This window comes from Glycine max, chromosome 18 (assembly GCF_000004515.6).
Source record: "Glycine max cultivar Williams 82 chromosome 18, Glycine_max_v4.0, whole genome shotgun sequence".
Classification (NCBI taxonomy): Eukaryota; Viridiplantae; Streptophyta; class Magnoliopsida; order Fabales; family Fabaceae; genus Glycine; species Glycine max.
Window position 1 is genome coordinate 21,856,496 of NC_038254.2, and position 24,047 is coordinate 21,880,542.

General features: G+C 32.9%; 3 protein-coding genes across 6 annotated transcripts; 1 reads left to right on the top strand and 2 right to left on the bottom strand.

Annotated features, from left to right (window-relative positions):
• Positions 1–669: 669 nt before the first annotated feature.
• On the top strand, positions 670–13,621 carry LOC100786454 (homeobox protein knotted-1-like 6). 2 transcript variants are annotated; one of them, XM_003551984.5, is made up of 6 exons: positions 670–925; positions 1,143–1,523; positions 1,666–1,788; positions 1,983–2,118; positions 12,013–12,251; positions 13,219–13,621. In XM_003551984.5, exons 2-6 carry the CDS (start codon positions 1,206–1,208, stop codon positions 13,375–13,377), a joined length of 975 nt encoding a protein of 324 aa, XP_003552032.1. In that variant the 5' UTR covers positions 670–925; positions 1,143–1,205; the 3' UTR covers positions 13,378–13,621. The 2 variants fall into 2 exon arrangements, with proteins under 2 accessions (XP_003552032.1, XP_014625782.1); XM_014770296.2 differs by having other exon boundaries at positions 670–1,523.
• Positions 7,649–9,002, bottom strand: LOC102663265 (uncharacterized). Its single transcript, XM_006602325.4, has 2 exons — positions 8,128–9,002; positions 7,649–8,029 (listed from the first exon to the last, which is right to left on the bottom strand). Exons 1-2 carry the CDS (start codon positions 8,337–8,339, stop codon positions 7,876–7,878), a joined length of 366 nt encoding a protein of 121 aa, XP_006602388.1. The 5' UTR covers positions 8,340–9,002; the 3' UTR covers positions 7,649–7,875.
• Positions 13,622–17,197: 3,576 nt separating the features above from the next.
• CRK55 (cysteine-rich receptor-like protein kinase) lies at positions 17,198–21,915 on the bottom strand. 3 transcript variants are annotated; one of them, XM_006602326.4, is made up of 8 exons: positions 21,697–21,915; positions 19,626–20,448; positions 19,386–19,499; positions 19,018–19,157; positions 18,728–18,938; positions 18,370–18,604; positions 18,058–18,208; positions 17,198–17,958 (listed from the first exon to the last, which is right to left on the bottom strand). In XM_006602326.4, exons 2-8 carry the CDS (start codon positions 20,380–20,382, stop codon positions 17,617–17,619), a joined length of 1,950 nt encoding a protein of 649 aa, XP_006602389.1. In that variant the 5' UTR covers positions 20,383–20,448; positions 21,697–21,915; the 3' UTR covers positions 17,198–17,616. The 3 variants fall into 3 exon arrangements, with proteins under 3 accessions (XP_006602389.1, XP_040868284.1, XP_003551216.2); XM_041012350.1 differs by lacking the exon at positions 21,697–21,915 and adding an exon at positions 20,526–21,676; XM_003551168.5 differs by lacking the exon at positions 21,697–21,915 and having other exon boundaries at positions 19,626–21,675.
• Between the last annotated feature and the right edge of the window lie 2,132 nt (positions 21,916–24,047).

A 24,047-nucleotide genomic window follows, 5' to 3' on the forward strand; every position in this document is an offset into this window, starting at 1 on the left:
ATAAATTACCACCACATGGCCCCGCCGATTGGCCCAGACAACCCAAATGATGTTTCAATTTATCCCTTTAATTAAATCCCAAGCTATTACGTACCCATATTTTTTCCCTCTACACAAAACAGTTCCTAATAGTGAACTTGTTATAACTATTTTAAATAAAATTTAAACATGAATCATTTAAGTGAAACTGAACTCAAATAAAAATGTGTGAATGTTAAAATTGTAATTGAAACGTGAGATTCTATTAAAAATAATTAGCCTAATTCATAATTAACAAAACAAATAAACACCGTACGCTAATAAAATAGTTTAAAGAATAACTTATAATTAAGCAGAAGGACAATCATCAGGTGCAGAGAGAAATTTAAGTGGAACAAGACATAATTTTACATTTATAAGTGGCAAGTTCGAATTCCACTCGTCTCTTTGAAATAAGTTAAGGTAAATATTTTTATAAGTGTTCTTCTTGAATAGGAAAGATTTACCTTCTTTGGATGGGAGCACGTGTCGTTCTTCTAAATATTTTTATAAAAAAAAAAAAGGAATTTGAGGTGTTACGTGCCGTTTCAAGTTGCATTAGTTTAATTAAAAAATAATAAAGGCAAAGAAAATCAGCTGAACTTCAGTCTCTTTTATTACTATTTTTTTTTTTCTTCTCTTGATATAATTTCCCGTTTTGTTTACATCACTGGCGGTGTGTCGCTGCTTCTCCTGGTTGTCGCTGCAGTTGCTTGCATCCTCACGAAAAAATCACTCTCCCCATTACACTTTCTCTCTTTTCCGTTACTCGCCCCAAATCCTAAACTCTAGTTCCACCCATATTTATTTTTATTTTATTATTATTTTATTCCAGAAAGATTAATTTATTATAAACATCAGATAAAAATCTTCATCTTCATCGATATTAGTACCAGCAGTAGTGAACGTAAGTGTGGCGATTTCACTTTTTTTTTTATTTGTCAAAAATAATTCCCTATCTTCCCAGCTTCGCATAATAAAAAACTAGTTAGCGTGAATCATAATCGTAAAAATCATAAAAGTAAAAGGCACTCATCATTTGTGAATCGTGTTAACACTAGTATAATAATATTGTGATGTGTTATTGCTGTTGTTGTTGTTCGCTTTGCAAATTATTCTTCTAGAACACCGCCTCAGCCACACCACAAAGACGCAGAAAAGGCGAAGAAGCTAAACGACGCAACGTTATGGAAGACGAAATATACGGCGTGTCATCCACGGCGGAGTACACGGACAGGGCGCTGATGACGCCGGAGAACATATTTCCGGCGGAGTACCACAGCTTCCTAATGTCCTCCGCCGCCCGGACTCCAATGTTCGGATCCGACGAGTTTCTCTCCGCCGCCATCGCCGTCACCGCCGGCAACGAAACCGAACCCTACCCTAACGTCTCCGTCGCACCAGAAATTCAGCGCCACCACGACGCCTCTTCTCTCATCAAAGCCAAAATCGCCTCTCACCCTCACTACCCTCGTCTCCTCCAAGCCTACATCGAATGTCAGAAGGTAATTATTCACTCCTCATATCACTTTTAACTGTTTTTCCACGCCGAGAACAACTACTATCTTTTTTTTTACTAGGATGCAATTGTTGATAACTGTCTTTAACAAAATGCGGTTATAACAAATCAAACTGTTTTCTCTTCAGGTTGGAGCGCCTCCAGAACTCACGTGTTTGTTAGAGGAAATCCGACGAGAAAACGACGTTCGCCAGAGGGACGTTGTTGTTTCCACGTGCGTTGGAGCCGATCCCGAACTCGACGAGTTCATGGTCCCCTCCTCTTCCTTCCCTTTCTCCTTCTTCTCTTTCATACCTGCACGCACACACACACGCACGCACGCACGTTTTATATATACATATTTTCACATTCACATACATTAACCCAAGCCAAGTAATAATGCGAGACTTTTCTCACTGATTTATTTACTTTGTGTGTGTGATTTTTGTTTTGTATTATGTTTCAGGAAACCTACTGTGACATGCTGGTGAAATACAAATCTGATCTGACGCGGCCTTTTGACGAAGCCACCACCTTCCTCAACAAGATCGAAACTCAGCTTACCGATCTCTGCAGCCGTTCTTCTCTTCCAACTCTTTACGGTTAGTAGTAGTCACTAGTCATTTTCTGTTTTACTTTAATTCCACTCATTTGTTTTCTTTATTTTCTCTTTCTGGTTCTTTACTCGGTGTTTGTTGATATCTGCTCTCGCTGTGTTACTAGTCTCTCTCACCTCACGATTTTTGTGCTTTAGCATTATTAATCTGAGTAGAAACATAACTAAAAGAGGTTTGCTAGACCCAGTAATCGTTGATTTGTTGAGAACATGAATAGTACTACTCCAAAATAATCAGTAATATATGCTTGCAAATAATACATGATTTGCAGCTTTTGAAGTTAGATAAGAAAAAAGAGAGTAGAAAACCCTAATAAGCCTATTGGATGGGCTTCTCACTCTTTTTCCATTGGTTTATGCATAACTGCTACACTGTTTTCTGCAGTTAATATGGTGTAACTTTAAAAACCCCTTGTTTGTGGGTGCTTTTAATGTGAGACTGTGACCGCGCTTTAGAAAGTTTGAATTGTTTTGCTCATTCATGGACTGCCATGTGTTTAGATCTATAGGTCTTGTGTTTTTCTTTTACCCTTCACCTTCTGTTCCCCTCACTTCTCAGTTTCATCTTTATATGGGTCTTTGAATTAATTGCTATGATCTTTGGACTTGTCTTGCTTGGACTTGTTCTTGTTCTCTTCACACTCTTTATGCATTTGTCCTGGCATTGAATTTCTAGTTTGAAGAACATGGGTCTTTGCGTCTGGCTTTGAATTTCTAGTTTTTTAGATACTTGACACTGACCAAAGAATAGATAGGTGATGTTTTGCAAACACCCAGTCGTCTTAAAGGGGCCTTTTATCGTTCTCACAACTTTGCATTTTTAGTCTTCCGTCGATGAGTCTGTTTAAAAGTCTTCGGCGAACAAGTTTAGCAATGATTCTTGCCTCTCAAAATACTTGGGTTTTTAGGTATGAGTGATGATAATGACGCGTGATTTATATTTGACCCTTTCCATTTTTGGGAACATTTTTCTCGTTGTGATAATGACGTTGTTATCTTTTGCTTCCCTTATTACTAACTCCTACCGTTATATCAACTGTTGGAAGTTGACTTTTCTCAAACAAACTAGTGCATTTCATCAAGACAATCTGTGCAACTTCTTGTTAGTTGTTTGTTGGTTGGTATTTTAAACGTGATGACGACACTGTGCAACTAGCTTTAGAGATGACTTTTGGGTCTTTTAAATCCTACTTGTTATGTCTGAAATTCACGTGTCTCTCATTCTTTAGATGATAGTAGTACACTAGTACAAACAGCTCACGTGATTCAACAGAGTTAATGCTTCGGTAACACACTCCATCTGTGGTGGTATCTTAGTATCTCTTCATTATCTCTTTTTATGTGAGTGAAATATCGATGGAAAATTTTCTTCTTTATATCTTTGCTGCAGACACGAAATCTGTGGCTTTTAAGTGTCTTTTTTTAAACAATATTTTAACCTTTAAATCTGTCCGTTATGGATTTGAGGATCATATTAGCATGTTTGCTTTCATGCTTTAAAGAGTATCGAGTTCCAGCTGAGCGTGGGTGATGCAGGTTGTTTGAGATATAAAGAAGCCCTCTTGGAATTATCTATTGATATTGTCTGTCTGGAGCTAAAGTTATGTTGGATTTTTGCAATTTCATAAAATAGATAGCATCTGTGGTATGATAATTTTGTAAATGAAACCAGCATAATTGTGGTTAGGTTTATTCTGTTTGGCCTTCTTATTTTCAAGTCATTAAATTCGTAAAGTTTCAAATTATGTTAAATAACGATTGAATGCATTGCCTAAGAAAACTACTCTATCTTGTTGGAAATTGATGGCTTTTCCATCGTTTCTTTCTCTTATATAAATATTATCAGACAGAAGTAGATATTGTGTACACTGATTTCTGTGGGAATTAACCACTTTGCTTAGGATTTTTTCCCTTCCCATATTTCATTTATGCTAGAACCAAATTGCTCACTGCGTTGAGGCTGGCATACTGTGGGTTGTGGTGGTGATTAATAATATTTTATTTGAAACAAAAACGTTGCAAATGTAAAGCATGGTCAGGTGGGTTATGGTTGGCAACTAACATAATTTATAGGTTTATGTTTGGAAGTACAGATTACCTTTTAAGTGGTGATTTTTAGCTTTTAAATGAATTTGTATTGCATGCTTTGATGGATATTCTCCTTAATCATTCTTTCTGCAAACCTATCTTTCTTGAACGTGTCTGAAAAGCGAAATTGACGGGACCTGAAATTCATTGGTTTCTTTCTCCTTTGTTCTTTTCGATTTTTTATTTTCCCTTGTACTGCAATCTTTGCTGGCATCAAATTAGATCTTGTATTTATAGAAGCAAATTTCCGGTGCTAGCTTGAGTTTAAGTTAGCTTTAGTGTGGCAAATTTATGTTTTATTCATAGCGTTTGATACTTGATACTTGATAGTTGATAGGGCATTTAATTCGTTCGGGTTAAACTAAATTTATTTGTCTTGAAACTCTCGTTTTTTTTTTCTTTTTAATTATAGTTTTCTTATATTGTCATTGTTGGCATTTTATGTTATGAATTTCAACTTGTATCATTTGTTAGTCTTCACAAACTACTTGAACATCTAATGTGAGACCAGCTTTTGATTTTGATGTGATCCCCCTAAATGATTGAATTGCTTCTTATTTTGAATATTGTTACAATTAGAATCCTCGCATCTACTAAATATGTCATGTAGATCTTCATTAATACTTAAAACTGTGGTTTTAATCTTCATTAGGCATCTGAGGAACTTGCCCACTTGTTAACTTTGGTTTTTGATGTGTTTCAATGTTGGTCTCCTTTTGGGATAAGATTCTAATCCATGGTTTATTTGGGGTATGAAATGGAGGATGCATGGGATGTGAGGTATAATTAGAGAATCATTGCCTAGTTATTATCGTCTTTCCTAAATCCTACTTCTTATTTTAATTATAAGAAACAAATGGTAATATTTTTTGTCCTAATTATAAGAAATATATAACCACTTTCAAATGTATTAGTTATATACCCGTGTTTTGTCATTTTATTTATCTTGCTACCAAATGGCAAATTGTCGATATTTACTTGTTTTAGTATGCTGGTTAATTGCGTAGGAATAATTACATCATACGGATTAGTGTGATCCAATGTTGTGCAGTTATTATTCTCTTATATTTGCATGCATGTTTTTGGGTGACTGATGTTCGAGAATATATAAAACCCCGGGATTGACACAGGACGGAAAAACATCCTGTTAATTATCGTTCGTGTTCTACATGTTCTTCTGGCCTCCGGGTGATGTTTTAATGTTTTTTTTTTTCCTCCTAAGAGTAAATTTTTTTGTTGAAGATTGAAGACTATAAAGAAAAAAGATGATTTTTATACACCGTTTCTAATTTATATCAAAATAAAACTAATAGTTCACCAGTAGTTTAATAAAAGTAATATGTTAGTGTGAAGAAATGACATGCAACTATGCAAGTATATTCATATCCATGCTCCAAATATTTGATGGTCATGGTTCTTTTCCAAAGCTTCTTGGGTTTTGGAAAAACTGCAAAAGCGACGACCTATGGGCTATGGGAGGAGGTGTTTCAAGTTTAAGTAATAATAATAATAATAATAATAATAATAATAATAATAATAATAATAATAATAATAATAATATATGTGGTGAATTAGGTATAGAGAAAATGGAAAGTCCCGTGTGGAGCGGGTGATTTAAGAGCGAAAAACTTTCACATGCACTCCCGCAATTGTCGCTGAGGGGAAAAGCAGCTTTTTGTGTTGATAGAACGTTCAATGCCATGCCATTTTAGATCTTCCCCACGCACTATGCTATGCCCTCCCTGCTAAGCACTGCGCGATTCTGCGTAGCATAACGTCTGCCAATTGCCCTTGGATTGGATATTTTGTTCTCTTCTGCCTCCTTGTGGGTCTCTTTCACTTTCTCATTTACCTTCCTGCACGACACATCACATACTTGTCCATCTCCAAATGCCACTTCTTTTTGGGAAACGGGTCCCTCCTTGTAAGGAAAACAATCCTATTGCCTTCACTCCTTTTCATGAAGTTTATGTCCTAAAAAGAAAAGGAAAGTCTTATTAATTTGTTTTTAAGACATTAAGAAAAAAGAATATTTAGTGAAAAAAATATTTAGTGTGAAAATCAGATGATAATCCAGAAAAATGTTATGAGCAGTGTAATTTTAAATATTCTAATAAAAAATTTCTTTTTAATTTCTTAATCAATATTTTAAGATCATGGTTAACATTTGCCAAAAATAGCTGCAGTAATTGATTTCCTGGATCTGTTTTTTCATTAGCTCAAACTATGTAATATTGAACAATATAAGGCAGTATAGGTTGATCCTTTTGGCAAAAATTGGATTCATATTTTAGAATAACAATGATTTTAGATATTTTAAATTTTAAACTCGTTGTCAATATCTCACTTTTTTTTATCTCTCACATCACCTATTAGATATAGAATCATATTTTAGATGTCTAAATATATTTATCTATTTTACAAATATTCAATTTTTCTCACTTGTGAAGACTCTATTGGTGGTCCATCTGTAATTAGTGCATTAAAAAAATTAGAGTTATCACGATTTGGGCGAGAATTCTTAAGGCATTGATATAAGAATTCCTAAGGCATATTGATATCAGTTTCTTAAATCTTGAGTTCAGAACTTGTATTATGTTCTTATTTGTGTGGTATATATTAGCCCTATTAAATTCTGTAAACAGAGCGATATAGATTTTTTGCACAGTACTTAATTCACTCCTAATTTTCGTACACAACAGTTTACTATAAAAGGAACATAAAATATATAAATATAATTGCGGATGAAATAATGAAAAAACTTGTCTAATTATGTCTGGTGATTTAAGAAGTCAAAAGAGAAAAAAAAAAGAGGGATGTTTGGGCCCTCATGTAGTAGCTGATACCTATTACTCTAGGCACGTACTCGTGCTGTTTTGTTTGTGTAGTTATACCGTAGTTAAACTCTTAGTTTGTCTGCACTAGAGTTAAGGATCAATTATATGATTTTAATTTCGGTGGAGGGAAATGAAATTAAAGGAAATTGAGATAAAAAGTTTTTAATTAAAATAAAATGTAAAAGTATGAGTTTCTTCTTACTATTTTTTTCACTCTCTTTCAGTACAAATGATGGATTGTTGTGATATATTTGATTTGTATTTTTATTTTTAGTTTTTATTTTCTAAAAATTATTTTTATTTTTAAAAAATTAGAATTCTAAAAAATATTTGGTTTGATGTCTTGTTTTCTGTTTTTAAAAAATAAAAATATTGAAAATATTTTTTTTTTTTAAAATATATTTTTAAATTTACTTATAATTATATTTTATGTCATCGCGTTTTTATTTTATTCAAAATAAGATTTTTAATTTCAACTAAAAACATTAAAAACAAAATTTTATTGTTTCTAATTTTTAGTCCGTTTGAAAAAATATTTTTATTAAGAATGAAAACAAAAATTTAATCATACATATTTTTATCATTATTTTCTATTTTAGTGAAAATAAAAATAAAAATCAAAACAACTCCTCAGTGAAGAAACGAAGAAAAAGTAAATTGAAAAAAAATAAAATATAAAAATGAGTCTTATCTCATTTTAACTTTTAGGCCATTACTAGGGTAGACAAACATGATAGGTGATCCAATTTGAGGCATGAGATTAATCTCTTACTCATGTTGTTATGATACACTCTCTGCATCAGATTTGAGGATTCCAGTCACCATGCCTCACTGTCGGAGGCATTTTCCAGTGACGGTGTTTGGGTTTTTCTTTTCTCTATTTTGTTATTTCTCTTGTTCCAAACATACCATTCCAGCCACCGTCGCCCACCATGCACCACCATTTCCATCCCAAGATCAAAGATGCAATTCCTGTTCCAAGCAAAAAAATTAGACCACAAATTCTAATGCACCAAGTTTGGAGGTGAAGTCACCACCCCTTGTCACTAAGGAACCTAAGAACCTTCCACCTCGATCTGTCGTTGTCGTCGTTGGCAATTGTGCTTCCAGTGCTTCCTTTTTCAAGCCCAAACCCACCGATCGATCCCCACTGCAAGAATCCCAATACCCCGAATCCGACAAAATCCAAATCTGTTGCCGGGAGTCGCATGTAGAAAAACAGTTGTCGGCCCTTCGACTTTCCTGCAAGAAAACTAGATCTGGTTTTCCCACATGTGAGCATATCCCAACAGCAAAAACCCAAGTGGAAATAAGAAGAAAAAGGAAGAAGAAATTGAAAACGTCGTTTTCATGTTTTTGAAACCGTTTGGTGGGTGTGCGACGCGGTCGTCGAAGGTGGGTGGGTGCGCGACGGGGTCGCCGGAGACGGGTGGGTGCGCGACGGACTCGTGTGGATGCGCTCTGAACTCATCGTGGTTTGGTGGGTGCTTGACGAGATTGTCCGAGTTAGGTGGGGGCGTTTCGGATTCGTCGGAGTTCGATAGATGCGCTACGAACTCGTTGTGATTTAGTGGGTGTGCGACAATGTGAATGTGAAAAAGAATAAAAAGGAAAAATGAAATGCCGCCGCCAGGATTCGCCTTCGGCAGCGGCACATGGTGGTCGACGGTGAGAATGGTTGGAATGACTCAAATCTGGTGTAGAGAATGTACCATATGAGCCCGAGGAAGAGATTAATCTCATGGCTACAAATTATGGTGCAAATTGAACCATCTCTCGTGCTGATCCAAACTAGAATTGACCTAACTTTGATTTCTCTTCTTTTCTTGCCTGTTTACGAAAGATTGTTTTGTTTGCTTGCTTCCTTGTAAGTAAATTTTTTAGTCACCCTCGTTTGCACTGATGACCGACAATGATGGAACTTGCCTCTGACCACTGATTTTCTTTTTCATTTTAGTTTATTTCTTTTTCTTTCTTTCCAACCTAGGTCAGGTCAGGTCAGGTAAGGTAAGGTCAAGTGTGTACACTGTTCTCCTATGTGGTGGTCAAATCCTTGTCGGATTGACTGGCTATCAGTAAACTTCTTCCTGCCCGTGGCCTGCTGGCCCTGTAAGCAATCTTCGCCATCCCTGGATTTCTGAGAGGAAAGAAATCGAGGAAAAAGAAAAAGAAAAAGAAAATGTTTAAAAAATAATGTTTTGAATTTTTATTTGAAAGTTTATCTTTTTTTCTCTTTAGTTTAATAAAAAATATATCATAAGTGTTTTTTTTTTCTTATTTTCTTTCACCTTATATTATCCGACCATAAAAGATGTGTCACCAGTCACCAAATGAAAGATGTATGATTTCTATAAAAGCGATTATTATTATTATTATTTTCACACGCAATCCTTGTTTGTATAGGAAAAAAAAATCAAAGAAAAGAAGTTGATTTAAAATGTACATTAGAAAGAAAATGAAGGGTAAGTTTAAAAACTATTTAAAATCATTTTTTCTTCCTTTCATTTCTCTTGTCAAAGAGGAATTTTTATATTCAGATAAATTTCATTTCCCTCATTATTAAAGATATGGTTAAAAAAAGGATAAAAATCTAAAAAATAATGTGCTAATGTTAGTGTAAAAAGAAATAGGTATAGAGAAAATTAATTTAATTTTTAATAAACAAATAAGCGGAAAAAATGGATAGCGATCGATATTTAGTAGTGGTAAAATGCTTATTTAAAAAGAGTAATTGTTGAGGGTATGGGTAGTGCTTCCATTTTAAAATGACTTAAAATGTTATTAATATTTTTTTTTTCACATCAAAAAACTTGGATTAATAAAGTGAGCATTTGTTACAAGTAACGTAGTTCCAAATGCCACCAGCATTACACGAACAGTATTGTCCCAACAGAAGCACTATCAAGTTGGACTCCTATGTGTACACCCTATACATGATAAGATAGTTAAGTTCCCTGCATAATACGAACCAATTACAATTACCCAACCCAATAATCCATCCGCGGAACTGAAAACATTTCCACCCCGTGGCAAAATTACTGTCATAAGTTCCTTTTACAAACTTATTCTCAAAAGGGTCTCTTTTTAAACATATTCTTTAAAGGGTCTGTTTTGTAAAAAAAAAATCATGCAATATCATCATTTCTATCAACGTAACTCCACTATTTATGTCAGCAAAAAAAATCAAGTGTGTTTCATAATCATCACTGGCGAAACACATTGCTTGCAACAACACTGTTCAGACAGAAAAAACATTGATGTGCCATGTGGGTTTTGTCAATGGTAGTGGCGAAACACACTGTGCATGTCACATAGGTTCTGTCAGCAGTATTGCCAAAAACCTATGAGTTCGTCAGTGTGCTTTTCAGAGGTTGTAGGTTCCAGTGGTTGAAGTGTTTTTTATTCTTGCTTATATTTTGTGAAAGAAACTAAAGATAACTTTACTATTTAAAGTGCTTTTTATTTTGTGTAAGACAAAATTTTAATTGTTCATTTTATAAAATAATTGCGTAAATGCAAAATAATATACCGTGATAAAATATAAGGAAGAATATATTATTATATTATTTAAGAACTTATGATTAAACATTTGATTATTTATTTAAACACACTCATAATTAAGGTGGAAAACAATTAATAGAACTAGTAGATTTTTTAATAAAGATAATTTGGAAAAATTTAACCTTTTTTATAAATTTAAGAATATATTGATTGATTTCCACCTTAATATAATCTTAAATTTATAAAAAAAGATTAAATTCTTCAAAATTATCTTTATTAAAAAATCTACTAGTTCTATTAATTGTTTTCCACCTTAATTATGAGTGTGTTTAAATAAATAATCAAATGTTTAATCATAAGTTCTTAAATAATATAATAATATATTCTTGCTTATATTTTGTCACGGTATATTATTCAGCCTTCGCACAATTATTTTATGAAATGAACAATTAAAATTTTGTCTTACACAAAATAAAAGACACTTTAAATAGTAGTTATCTTTAATTTTTTTCACAAAATATAAGTAAGAATAAAAGACACTTCAATCATCGGAGCTTGCAACCTTTGAAAAGTACAGTGACAAACCCATAGGTTTTTGTCAATACTGCTGGCGGAACCTATGTGACATGCTCAGTGTGTTTCGCCACTATCATTGGCAAAACCCACATGGCACGTGAATGCTTTTTCTGCATGAATAGTGTTGTTGCAAGCAGTGTGTTTCGCCTGTGATGATAACGAAACACACTTGATTTTTTTTGCTGACATGAACAGCGAAGTTACGCTGATGGAAATGGTGATATCACATGATTTTTTTTACAAAACAGACCCCTTGAAGAATATGTTTAAAAAGGAACCCTTTTTGAGAATAAGTTTGTAAAAGAAACCCAATGACATCATTTTGCCCCACCCCATAGCAATTAGGCTTAAGCACTCTTGTGGTTGGATATTCCATACATAAAACGATGAATTGAAATCCTTGCATTTTGCCTTGCACGACCATGTTATTGATATAGTAACTATTAAATTTCTAAAGAGAAAATAGCTTATGTCCTCATAGTGTAAAATAATTTTATACTATCATTTAAATATAATTTATCATATATGATAAGTTTATTGAATTTAATAATAATTTTTTAAAAATCATATAAATAATAATTTATAATTAAATGACAATAAAAAATCACTTTACATTATCATGTATGATCATTAAACTCATTTTTAAAATGCCTGCTATCAGTTGTGTTTGTGACAACATTCCACTCGGCATATGACTAATAATGTTTCTCATTTTTATGCTGTAATTTTTGCATATCATTTGATTAAACAACATGATTCTTAAGATATAACTTTTAAAATGCTAAAAGTCTAAAACTATTTATTTTTCAAAGATGAGATAATACCTCCACTCATACCGTGTTACTTAATAACTTTGGTTTTGGTTCTATTTTGGCTAGATGATGGGGGTGTGTCTTCAGAAGAAGGTTTTAGTGCTGGAGATGGTGATCCCCAAGATGGCCAATTACGGAGTGAAGATCGAGAGCTGAAGGATAGGCTTTTACGTAGGTTTGGAAGTCACGTTGGATCTTTGAAATTGGAATTTTCAAAGAAGAAAAAGAGGGGTAAGCTGCCGAAAGACGCTAGGCAAACACTACTTCAGTGGTGGAATATTCACTACAAATGGCCTTACCCTACGGTAAATATGTCATTCAAGCTTCATTTTCATGGTATCTATATTTGGAGTATAATATGCTAGATTTGGCTAGAAGTTTGTAATTTTTTTTAGAGAAATACTAATTACAGTTTCTTTATTATTCTTTTTCTGTCACTTTTTCTATGATCGACAGAAATTAATTGAAAATCATCAATTTTAATGAATTTTACTTCTAAATTAAGAGATAAAGTTATTAAATGAAAAGTAAAATTTATTAAAATTGATAATTTCTAATAAATTCCATCCAACTATGGAGAGAATGTTAGAGTGTTAGAAAAATGTTAGAGAATGTTAGAGAAGGTGTCATTAACCTTCCACAATTTTACATCCTATTGTATATACCACCTTCAGATCAAAACTCTTATGTTTAAGGTTATTCCCACAATTTAAAAAATCTTTAATACTAATAAATTACATATTTAGTCTAAAATACCTCTATTTAATGTCTATATGAGAGTAGTTGTGTAATATAGGCCATGTAAAATAGGGGTATATATGGAATAAAATAATTAATGATAGTAGTTGTGTAATATAGACCATGTTAAATAGTGGTATATATGGAAGAAAATAATTAATGAGACTTGGAATTCGTAAAACATCATTAATTTTGAAACAAAGAAAAAAGAAGTTAAAACATTAAGAATTTTGGTCGGGAGGGAGTAATACCTAACACCTAACATGGATTGATTTTATCAGAATGTGTCATCAGTTTAAAATTTTACAATGTCTAATAATATTGTTATGATTTTTAAGATAATTTATTGTAAAAGAGAAACAAACTTATCATATATATGATTTGTAAGTGGATGAGTGTAAAATTGTTTTATATCGTGGGTGGTATGTATGGTCTATTTTCTCATGGATTACTTGAAAATATTTCTTGACATCAGTTAGTGAACTGAAGTCTTAGCCTACATTATCAAAAGCTTGTTCCTTGTTGATCTTTCAGGAAGGTGATAAGATTGCACTGGCTAAATCAACTGGATTAGACCAGAAGCAAATTAACAACTGGTTTATTAATCAGAGAAAGCGCTACTGGAAACCATCTGAGAACATGCCGTTCTCTATGGTGGATGGTCTGACCGGTCGGTTCCTTACTGATGAATGAGGTATGTCCATGTGCATGGCTCGTACACTCTCAAATGTATATCCTAATTAATTATTATTTCCTGTGCTTTCTTCTGTAAATTCTGAAAGCAGAAGGGGTTGACATTGAAATACTTGATTACTTCCCTGCAAAAAAAATTGGGGAATGATAGTGTAATTTATTCGCTTCACTAGTATTCTTGAATCTTGATAAATAACTTCTGATGACATCGGGAATGGAATGCTTTTGTTGTTTTGGTTCCTAAGTATCTATCGTTTTTTACTTTTTAGCTGCAAAATTCTTTAGGTTGTCTTGGTTTAGTTCAAAGCTTATACTAGGAAGCTGAACAATTATTTTACATTAACCATACATTATTTTTTTCTCAAATAATTATGAAACTAATTTGTAAATGTAAAATAACATAAAGAGACGTTTTTGTTTATAAAAGATATTCAAAAAAATTATTGAACATAAAAATGAAAAAAATCTAATAATTTATAAAGTATTTTATTTTAATAAGTTAATTAGTTGAAGAAGTTTATGAAAATAAATTAGAATTTACTAAAATATTTTTATTTTGTATCAAACAAGTTTAGTTGGTTAAACAAGCTTATAAAAACCTCCAAAGGTGACTTGACTTATTAGTTACTATTAAACACATCTGTCATTGTTTTGTATATGTTAATATTAATAAATCCACGTATCTGAATTAGTCGCATTTTTGTATCCTCTACATTTAAAATTAACTAAAAGAAAAAAGGATCAAGCATTCAAGATCTAACTAATTAGATAGCTTAATGCCAACTACTAATTTCTTGTTATTGAATCTCTTTGTCAATTGTCATTGCATTGCACGGGTTTCACCCAAACAAATCTCAGTAAATTTTAGAGTAGGATGCTTTTCGAATTTTTATATTCCATAGAGCTTTAATTAATTGATGCTTTTCCAGGCAATCAAATCATTTTAATTTTTCTTTTTTTTTATTATTTTTACCTCAACAAGTACCACTCAAGTGTTTCTCTGACGAAATGTTTCATATAAGAAGAAATTTAAAATGAAAAAAATGATAAGAATTAATTTTAATCTCTAGATTATAATTAAAAAAATTGATGGCGAAAACTAAAAACTCAATTTTTAATATACATCATGTTTCTTTTCTCTATTGATTTAAATATTTATTATTTAGATTGACGTGATACTTAAACAGTACATTTAAAAATTTAACTTTTAGGATGAATTACTTAAATAACCAATCCAAAAGTTAACATTTAAAATTGGTTAACAACTCATTTAAAAAGTTTTTACAATTGATATGAAATATCTTTTTTAAACCAATGTAATGAATAAAAGTAATGTATTAAAAATTGAGATTTTGATCACTGTCATCAATTTTTTTTATTATAATCTAACGATTATAATCAATTCTTCTCATTTTTTATTTTAAATTTCTTCTCATTTGAAATATCCCTATATTTATTTATTTATTTATTATTTTTAGTATGAATGTGTTAGAAAAAATTATATCATTAATATATTTTAAAATATTTTTTTAATTATATAATTTGGTAATGCATTTATACTAAAATAATAAATAAAAATACGTATGTTAACAAACCACACACAATATATATATACCGCGCAATTAGAAGTAGTTTTCATTTCATATCCATAAGCATTTTTTTATACTTCTCTTTGATTCCATATCTTCCATGTACAACAAAGAATGCAACGGATGATTGGCACTTGGATCTGCCCAACAATTGGGGATATTGCGTTTCACTTTACCAGTCAAGGTTAGTGGCAAGGTGGGTTTATGTTAGGTTAAAATAATAGGTAGGTTCCTAAATTATTTGACAATTTTTATTTAGATTTTTAAATTATTTTTTATTTGAGTTTCTGAATTTTTATTTATTTTTAGGGACTTAATTAAAAAATTATAAATAGTTCAAGGATCTATTGAGTAGTTCTCGAATTCTATTCAATCTATTACATTATTCTTCTCAAGCATACGTAGACTACTTCTAAATTTAGTATTATCAACTCTACAAATGTTCATTGAGTATTCTCTACTCCCCAGTTTAGTATTCTCATGTTTGTGGATTCTAAACTTAGTATTCTCAACCTATGTAGATTCTTTAACCAACATTCTCAAACTCTGGAAGCATCAATATCCTTATTGTGCTTTTAGTTTTCCTTTACTAGTGATGTTTGGACAAACTTATTGCACTACTCCTTTAGACACAAATTTTTCAATTAAGTGATATTTTGTGTATAATTAATAATTTTCAATTTACTTTTAAATTATTCAGCAGGTTCTTGAAGTATTTAATTTTTTTTAGGGTAAATGACATTTTCATCTCTAAATGTGTAGAATGCTGACAAATTCATTTCTGAAAGATGAAAATTCAAATTTTAGTCCCCGAAAGTGAAAAAAATGCGACAAATTCATCCATCTGTTAATTTTTATAAGTTACCGTTAATGAAAGAGCTTACGTGACATATTCAGATACAAATTTCTCAACGCTCTACACATTTAGGGATATAAATGACTATTTATCCAAAATATAATTTAATCAAGATCTTCTCCCTTTTTTAATCGTTACAAGCATGACATCACAATAAACACTTAAAAAAATAGGAAAGTAAGCATAAGTTATAACAAATATAATAATAAGTATAATATTGATTAATAAATATAATCTGTCTATTGCTATGCAAATTCTATTGTGACAACATTAGGTAGTGACAAAATCAAGTTGAGTCTCATTTTTTTTAAGGATTAACTTAATGACTGTACATTTTTGTTTGAGTCTCATATTTTGGGTAAGATAATGCTTGCAACGATTAAAAAAAGGAAGAAGATGAAGATTAAATTATATTTTGGGTAAATAGTCATTTTTGTCATTGAATGTGTAGAGCGTTGACAAATTGTTCCTGAATGTGCCACATAAACTCTTTCATTAACCGTAATGAACAAAAGTTAATGGATAAATAGATTTGTCGTACTTTTTTTACTTTCGGTGACTAAAATTTGAATTTTCATCTTTCGGGGACGAATTTGTCATTGCTCTACATATTTAGGAACAAAAATAATTATTTACCCTTTTTTAATTAGGTTCCTAAACAATTTTATAAATTAAGTTCTTGAACTTCTATTTATTTTTTAATTAGGTCTCTATAATAATGGGGTTAAGAACAATTAACGACAAAGACTTAATTAAAAAATAAATGAAATTTTACTAACCCAATTATAAAAAAATAGTTCAATGACCTAATAAAAAATTGGCAAGTAATTTAAGAACCTACAAATTAATTTAACCTTTATATTAAAATAAAATGATTGATTATCTTTTCTTTTCTAAATTTTTTAGTATTTTTTTTAGTTTCTTGACTTTAATCATAAAGTTCCATTCTTTATCTTTATTCCATTATTACTTTTATTTTATTTTATTTAACGCTCTTACTTTTAGTGCTTAGTAAGGGCCTAATGACAAAAAAGTTATCGAATTAAAATTAGTCAAAAATGTTTAGGGACTAAATATTGAGATTTGAGATTTGTAAATATAAAAAATGTGGTTGGAAGGAAACACTCCACTAAAAGTGATCAATAAAATTTTTTTAGTGGAAATTTATCATTGGTCATTAACAAAATTAGTGGATATTCTATACCAACAACCATGGTGACCCAAAAAAGTTTAAGGACTAATTTTTTTTTTTTTAAATTCTAAGGACTAAAACATAGTTAATTCCCTGCGTTTGTTTTTGTTTTTCACCCTGCGTTTGTGGTTAGATTGGAAAACATAGTTAGTTCAACGTATTCTTAGAGCGAGGACTAATTACTTGATATACTCATCTTCAATTAAGGGATTCGTCTCTTGCAATAGATATTTTTTTATACATACAAAAATCTGACCTTGACCACATTACTATTAAAACATGTTTTACAGATCAAAGCACAGATAAATAGTAGCTTGTTACAGTAAACTAGTAATACATTCAATTTTTCTTCAGTGACAAATCATATCCGGAGATGTAATTTATGCACCATTTGCTTCCCATTATCCTTATGGGAAATCTGGCTTAACTGCTGTCCTTGTGTGTAGGCATGAAGTTAAAATGATAATTATCCAAAATTTCAAATACACTGGTAGTGACCTCCATGGCATAAGCATAAGCCTGGCCAAGTTATTTGACGTGCACAAGTGAAACCAGTTTGTAGCCCTAGTCTATAGTGTGTGTTTTTCTCTGTATTCTCTTGGTTACCTGGCATAAAATGAGCTATGAGACATAGTAGCCAATGAATCTTCTGCATTGAGAGGGTAAAATGGGTCATCATTTTGGTCATGGAGTTCCATGGTACTTTCATCTATGAAGGGTGGATTGGAAGGAGCTTCCAAATCCAAGTGCTCCTCCTTCTTTGTTAGCATCTTTAGTGCCTTTGACATAGATGGTCTTAAGGAAGGGATTTCTTGGGTGCATAGAAGTCCTATGTGCAACACTCTCAAAATCTCATTCTTAAAATTGCTTCTATGGTTGTCATCCACCACTAGACATGGATCGATTAATTGTTCCGCAGTCCCTGACTGAAAATGCTTCCATGTCTGATTGATGAAAGAAAAGGACAAGTCAATTCACCATGAAATTTGTCTTAACTAGTTGAAAAACAATTAGAACAAATTAACTTATATTGTGCAACTTACCATTGTAACTAGACTGTCCGAATATTCTGATGCTTTGCTTCTATTGTTCAGTCTTCCAGTAATTATTTCTAGCAGTAACACTCCAAAACTATATACGTCAGCTTTTTCTGTTAACTGACCGTGTGCTAGGTACTCTGGAGCCATATAACCCCTGCAGGTCCAAAAACAAAAGATCAGTATACCACTGTTTCAAGATATAATACATAGTAATTACTACATTTCTGCAATAGAGTTTGGTTTGTACTAAAATTTGTTCAATGCTGGTATGTTATTAGTTGTCAACAAAATGCATTGTTGGTAATAAATACTTACAAAGTTCCAGCGATAGCTGTACTAATGTGGCTCTTATCTTCTTGAAAGGACCTGGCCAAACCAAAATCAGCAATTTTAGCACGAAGCTTTGCATCCAATAAGATGTTGCTGGCTTTTATATCTCTGTGGATTATCCTAATGTTGGAGTTTTCATGCAGGTAAACCAATCCTTCAGCTGTTCCGATGATAATGTCATATCTCTTGTCCCAGTTTAGTTCTCTACCCTTGTTTTTATCTAACATGTGCATACAAAGATTGAGAAAAAATATGAATAAGTTGGAATGTCTTGACTAACCATGAAATGAAGGGATTTTTAAATCTGAAAGGAGACAGTCTATTCCATGAGTTGAGTTATTACCAAATATGAAGCGATCTAGACTTCTGTTAGGTAGATATTCATATATAAGAAGGCTTTCAGGTCCTGAACAACTGCATCCTAAGAGTCTGACTAGATTTTTGTGTTCCACACTGCTAATTATGTTGACTTCGTTGAAGAAATCTGCTGCTCTATGTCGGTTGTTGAAATATAATCTCTTAATAGCAATCTCTCTTCCATCAGCCAGAACTCCCTGCAATAATAAAATTGTTAAGAGTCGTTTTGAGATTCAAAATATGGTGGGGATGTAGGTTTGTAGAGGCAAAAATTACTTTATAAACGGTTCCAAATCCTCCTTGTCCAAGCTTATTAGCTTCATCAAAGGAATTAGTAGCCTTCTCCAGTGTAGAATACTTGAAGTTCAAGCTATTGTGGTGAAGGCTCTTGGCTAACTTTTCTGCATCATTTGAACCTAGAAAGCAGAATGACAATTGAGATAAGGAACTTGTCGAAAAAATTTGTGCTATAATACAATGATGGTTCCACATTTTATTAAATATGACTGAGAGGAATATGAGATGTAGACTATGATATAAATACATTGTATAAACAATTACCAAGTTATTCTGCTTTGTAACTAGGACTCATATGACTTCTGTGTCTGACATTTTACATTAAAATATATAAGATGGTCATTTACCTCTTCGTTTCATTTGAATATATCTGTGTTTGCGGATATAAACCACAATAGCTATTCCAACCACCAAAACAATCACTGAACTGACTACTGCAACCACTATCACCAGTACATTACCTGCACAAGTCAGCAAAATGAACTCATACTATTAGGTCTAAATTTTTCACAATGCTAAAAGCTGGATCCTTACAAAATAGCCATAACACTCAATGACAGTGAAGAATAAAAATGCAATTCATTTACCTCCTGAACTTCCATTTTCCTGTTCCTTGTTAAGAAAATCTGTGTCTGAGTACCTCATGAAGCATCCAGTGTTCAATGCTCTCCCTTCTGACCAGGGCAAGCACCCCAATATCGAAGAAGATGCATTCTCAAGACAAGCTCTACAAGACCTTGTGTCCAAGCTCCTCCAACAATTAGCCAGAACATAAGCTGCATCATTTGTTGTTCCTGCCACAAAAACCTCCTTCCTAGCATACCCTTTATTGTTTGCTGCAGCTTGAACAGCGCTCAAAACAGCCTTCTTTGCTGCTGCTTGAAAACTTGTGCTCTTCCTTGTCGTGTTTCCACAAACAGCCTTGTCTCCTGGCCCTATGTACTCATCATAGAAGCTATAGTTTTCGGCCCTCATGAAGCAACCATCAAGGTATATGCGACCGCCATTGTAAGGGAAGCATTGGGGAAGAACCGTGCGTGCCTCGGCATAACATAAAACACAGTCAAGTAATGAGAGATCACCATAGCACTGAGCCAACCCGTAGTTGGTGTCAGGTCCTCCTGTACCTACAACTGCTGTTCCATAACCGGTATTGCGCATCTGTTCACTGATCTTCTCCATGGTTGCAACAAAATTTGGAACAAAGATGGTGGTGTTGTGCTCTAGCTTATTGTTACATGTTATATTGACAGTCCTGGCTCTAGGTTCTGCCATCACTATTACTTGCTTCATGAGAAGGAAAACAAGGCATTTGAAATATACAAGATGGATTGTTTTCTCCATTTTGATATGATTGGATATGAATCAATTTCTCTGGTACTGATGATAGTTGGGCTTCTCAACTAGGATCTGCAGAAAAGGAGTGTTTAGGCCATGTAGGCTACGTTGCTTATGATTATATCGTTTACTTTGGAAGAACATTGTACCAAAATCAATAGTGCACTTAATATATTTGACCAAGCTGATGCTTAATGTTGGAAACAACATTAGTTAAGCAATTCCTTTCCGTGCAATCCCAATGAATTATGAGATGCCAAAAGTTTTATATTCCTTAAGAGGAAAAGCCACTTGAAGATAGGAACACATTTTAAGTTGTGTGAAAAGGCAGGAACCTAAGTCGGCTCACAACTTTCTTGTGTTCCTTCCTTGAAGTTCCAAACGAAGTGAAGTAGAAAAATTATTACATTGTTAGGACCACCATGGTTCCACCTTTTGGTGCAACCAGGTATGTGGTCGCAACTCTATCCAAATTAGGGATCTAACCTCATACTTTAGTTGAGAGACTTACTTGAGTGTCGAATCAATTGTGTTAACCACTTCTGGTTCACCATGGTCCTACTTGAATGAGTTTTATAAATCTTGTCCGGTAAATTAAAAATCTTAATTATATGTAAAGTGAAAATTGGTGTAAATTGAAAAAATATGGACAATGTGTCATTTGAAAATTGATTGAGAACATAAACACGTGGTGTTCTAGACTATGAAATAATTTATTGTGAAACGGCCCTTTGGCCACCACTATTCAGAAAGCCAATCTTGGAGGCAGTTTAGTTTCACACTTGCACAGTGAATAATTTCGTAAAAGAAACGTAAACTATTAGGTGTATGTGGATGCCAATCCAGACTCTGCTTTTGGCAAACAATACAATCAATATCTAAAGGTAGAGGAAAGCATTTCTTTGACTCCTTGCGCTCTTCAGGGACTCATGGTCATTTGAGGTATCAAATTTAAAGAAAAACGCGTTTGGACACTAAAAAAGCTTATAGAGAATACGCCGGTGTTGCATTAGAATCCTTTCCCATTCACAAGGCAGTTTATTTTTCTAGGGAAAAAAATAATAAAATGAGAAAAAGAAGGGGAGGGAACGCATGAACATTGAACACAAGTAGACAACATCATATCATAACTATATAAAAAATGTCGTTAAAGACAGCGAATGACCCAAGTATGGTGAATCAATAACAATAACGTTTATTCACGTGTTTAGCATGTTCTTGATATAAGTTCAAGCCTCCTTATCGAATAAAAACCAAAGTGGACAAAACTTTGCGAAGTTGTAGAAGTTTGTGAAGAATTTAAAGAAGTGAAGTTCTTACCTGCGTTTTGTGTATTGGAGGTACCAACTGAACTCGATCAATGAAGCTCTACACGAGATCTCACATGTCAGTTTCCATGTGACAGATGAGATAAGTTTGGACCAAATAAAGAAGAAAGTCAAAATAGTAAAGCCAATGATGTGTGCATCTACGCGTGAAGTTTTCAATGGGGTAGTTTGGACCAAAACAGCGAGTATGGCAGAGATGATGTGGTCGTTTGAATGTTGGTTGAAACTTGAAAAGAAGTTGAAAACAGATGCACAACTTGACATTTTTGCTCAAAGTGTTTGAGTCAGAAAGATAGTGCATCTACGCGGTTACATCGGGCTTTGACCATTGAAAACAAGGATTGAACTTTATTTTGATTTACCTTTTTTCCCCCCAAAATGATATAGTTTTAGTTCTTGAATTTTTCAAGTTTTTAATTTTAGTTCTCTAAAAAAAGTTGACTAGTCTTAACTCTTAATGTTTGTCTCTATTTTTTTTTGTCTTTGTCATTTAAAATCTTCGATACGTGATTAGATGATAATTATTTTTAATTATTTTAAAATATTTGTGGCTTTAAATTTTTGGTGGTAAAAAACAACAAAAAATGCTTGGTTAAAAGCGTTTAAAATATATCAATTTTTTTCTTGCGATTTAGAGCTTCAACATCAATCGGAACTTCCACTACCATCGAAGACCAAACTTTCAAGCAAAAAGAAATAAGAAAACAAACACAACATATCCAAATCACAAATTAGAACCCTAAATCACTAATCCATCTTGGATCCAAATCACAATTCCATATTAAAAAAAAAAACCCCAAATAATTTCTTCGAGGCCACCATTGATGTCCTCCACATTGTTTGTCATTGTGGGATTTGGACCTCTCATTTGAAATAGCCACACTAATCCTTCCTCAAAACTCTGTTGTGCATTTATGAGTTTATCAATAACATTATCCACAAAATGATGTTTTCCCCATGAGACATGCCTCTCCCATCCTTAATCTTCTCGGTCCCTGTCCCATGGCCATGACCGCCTCCTTTACTATAAAAAGAAAACCTTGCAAGCAATTTGAGCATTGACGTGTTGGTTCTATTATTGACATGACTCAGAGTGTCACATCATCGATCAAGTGATGATGTGACAAGCTAATGAAGTATCACATCATCACTTAACAAACTTTGACTAACATTAAGTACTAAAATCAAGCATACAAAAGTTTTAGGTAAAACAAAAAAAGAGTGAAGTTTAGGTAATAAAATCAAATTGGACTATATTACATGTGTGAAAAACATTTTTAATCCTTAAAAATCAAATTTTATTTGTTCAGATTTATGTGTCTGTCATTTTTTTTCATCTTACGATTGCATCTTGTTCTTGTGGCTACAACTAAATTGATTTCATTTTTGTTCTAATTGAATCAAAATCTGCACCTAGTGTGTTTTTAATGTTCATGTAAGATAAATAAATTTACCAAGAACAGACTTGTATGAATTTAGAACACAAATTAGCACTTACTTGTTGAAGACATGATCAAGATGACGAGAATTGTTTGTGCATAGCACAATCTCTTGAAATCTAAAAGCCAAGTCTTTCTTTGCATTATCACATGCTTCAAATTTTAGAGTTTTCAATGGGGCAAACCCAAGAGAGCAACTGATAACATGAAGGTAAAGGAGACCTAGCCTCAATATTTATTAACCATAAGCACCTCCCATTATGGACTAGTGGTTAGGCCTACACTGTTTTCCACACTGATCAAAATTAGGTGTCCAATGTTGGATCGAGTGGCCTCAGAATAATTAAGAAGGGGGGGGGGTTGAATTAATTATTCCTAAACCTTTACTAATTAAAAAATTACTCTTCTAAGGCTTTTACTTATGTTGTTAAGAGAATATGGAGTAGAAGAGAAACTTAATAGAAAGTAAAAGCGGAAATTAAATGCACAGCGGAAAGTAAAAGAGTAGGGAAGAAGGAAACAAACATACAAGAGTTTTTATACTGGTTCGGCAACAACCCGTGCCTACATCCAGTCCCCAAGCGATCTGCGGTCCTTGAGATTTCTTTCAACCTTGTAAAAATCCTTTTACAAGCAAAGATCCACAAGGGATGTACCCTCCCTTGTTCTCTTTGAACCTAGTGGATGTACCCTCCACTAGAACTGATCCACAAGAAATGTACCCTCTCTTGTTCTCAGTCAAACCCAAGTAGATGTACCCTCTACTTGTACCACAAAGGATGTACCCTCCAATGTGTTAAGACAAAGATCTCAGGCTGTTAAACCTTTGATACTTTGTGAATGGGGATACAAAAGAATTCTCAGGTGGTTAGTCCTTTGAATACTTTTGTATTAGGGAATGAGA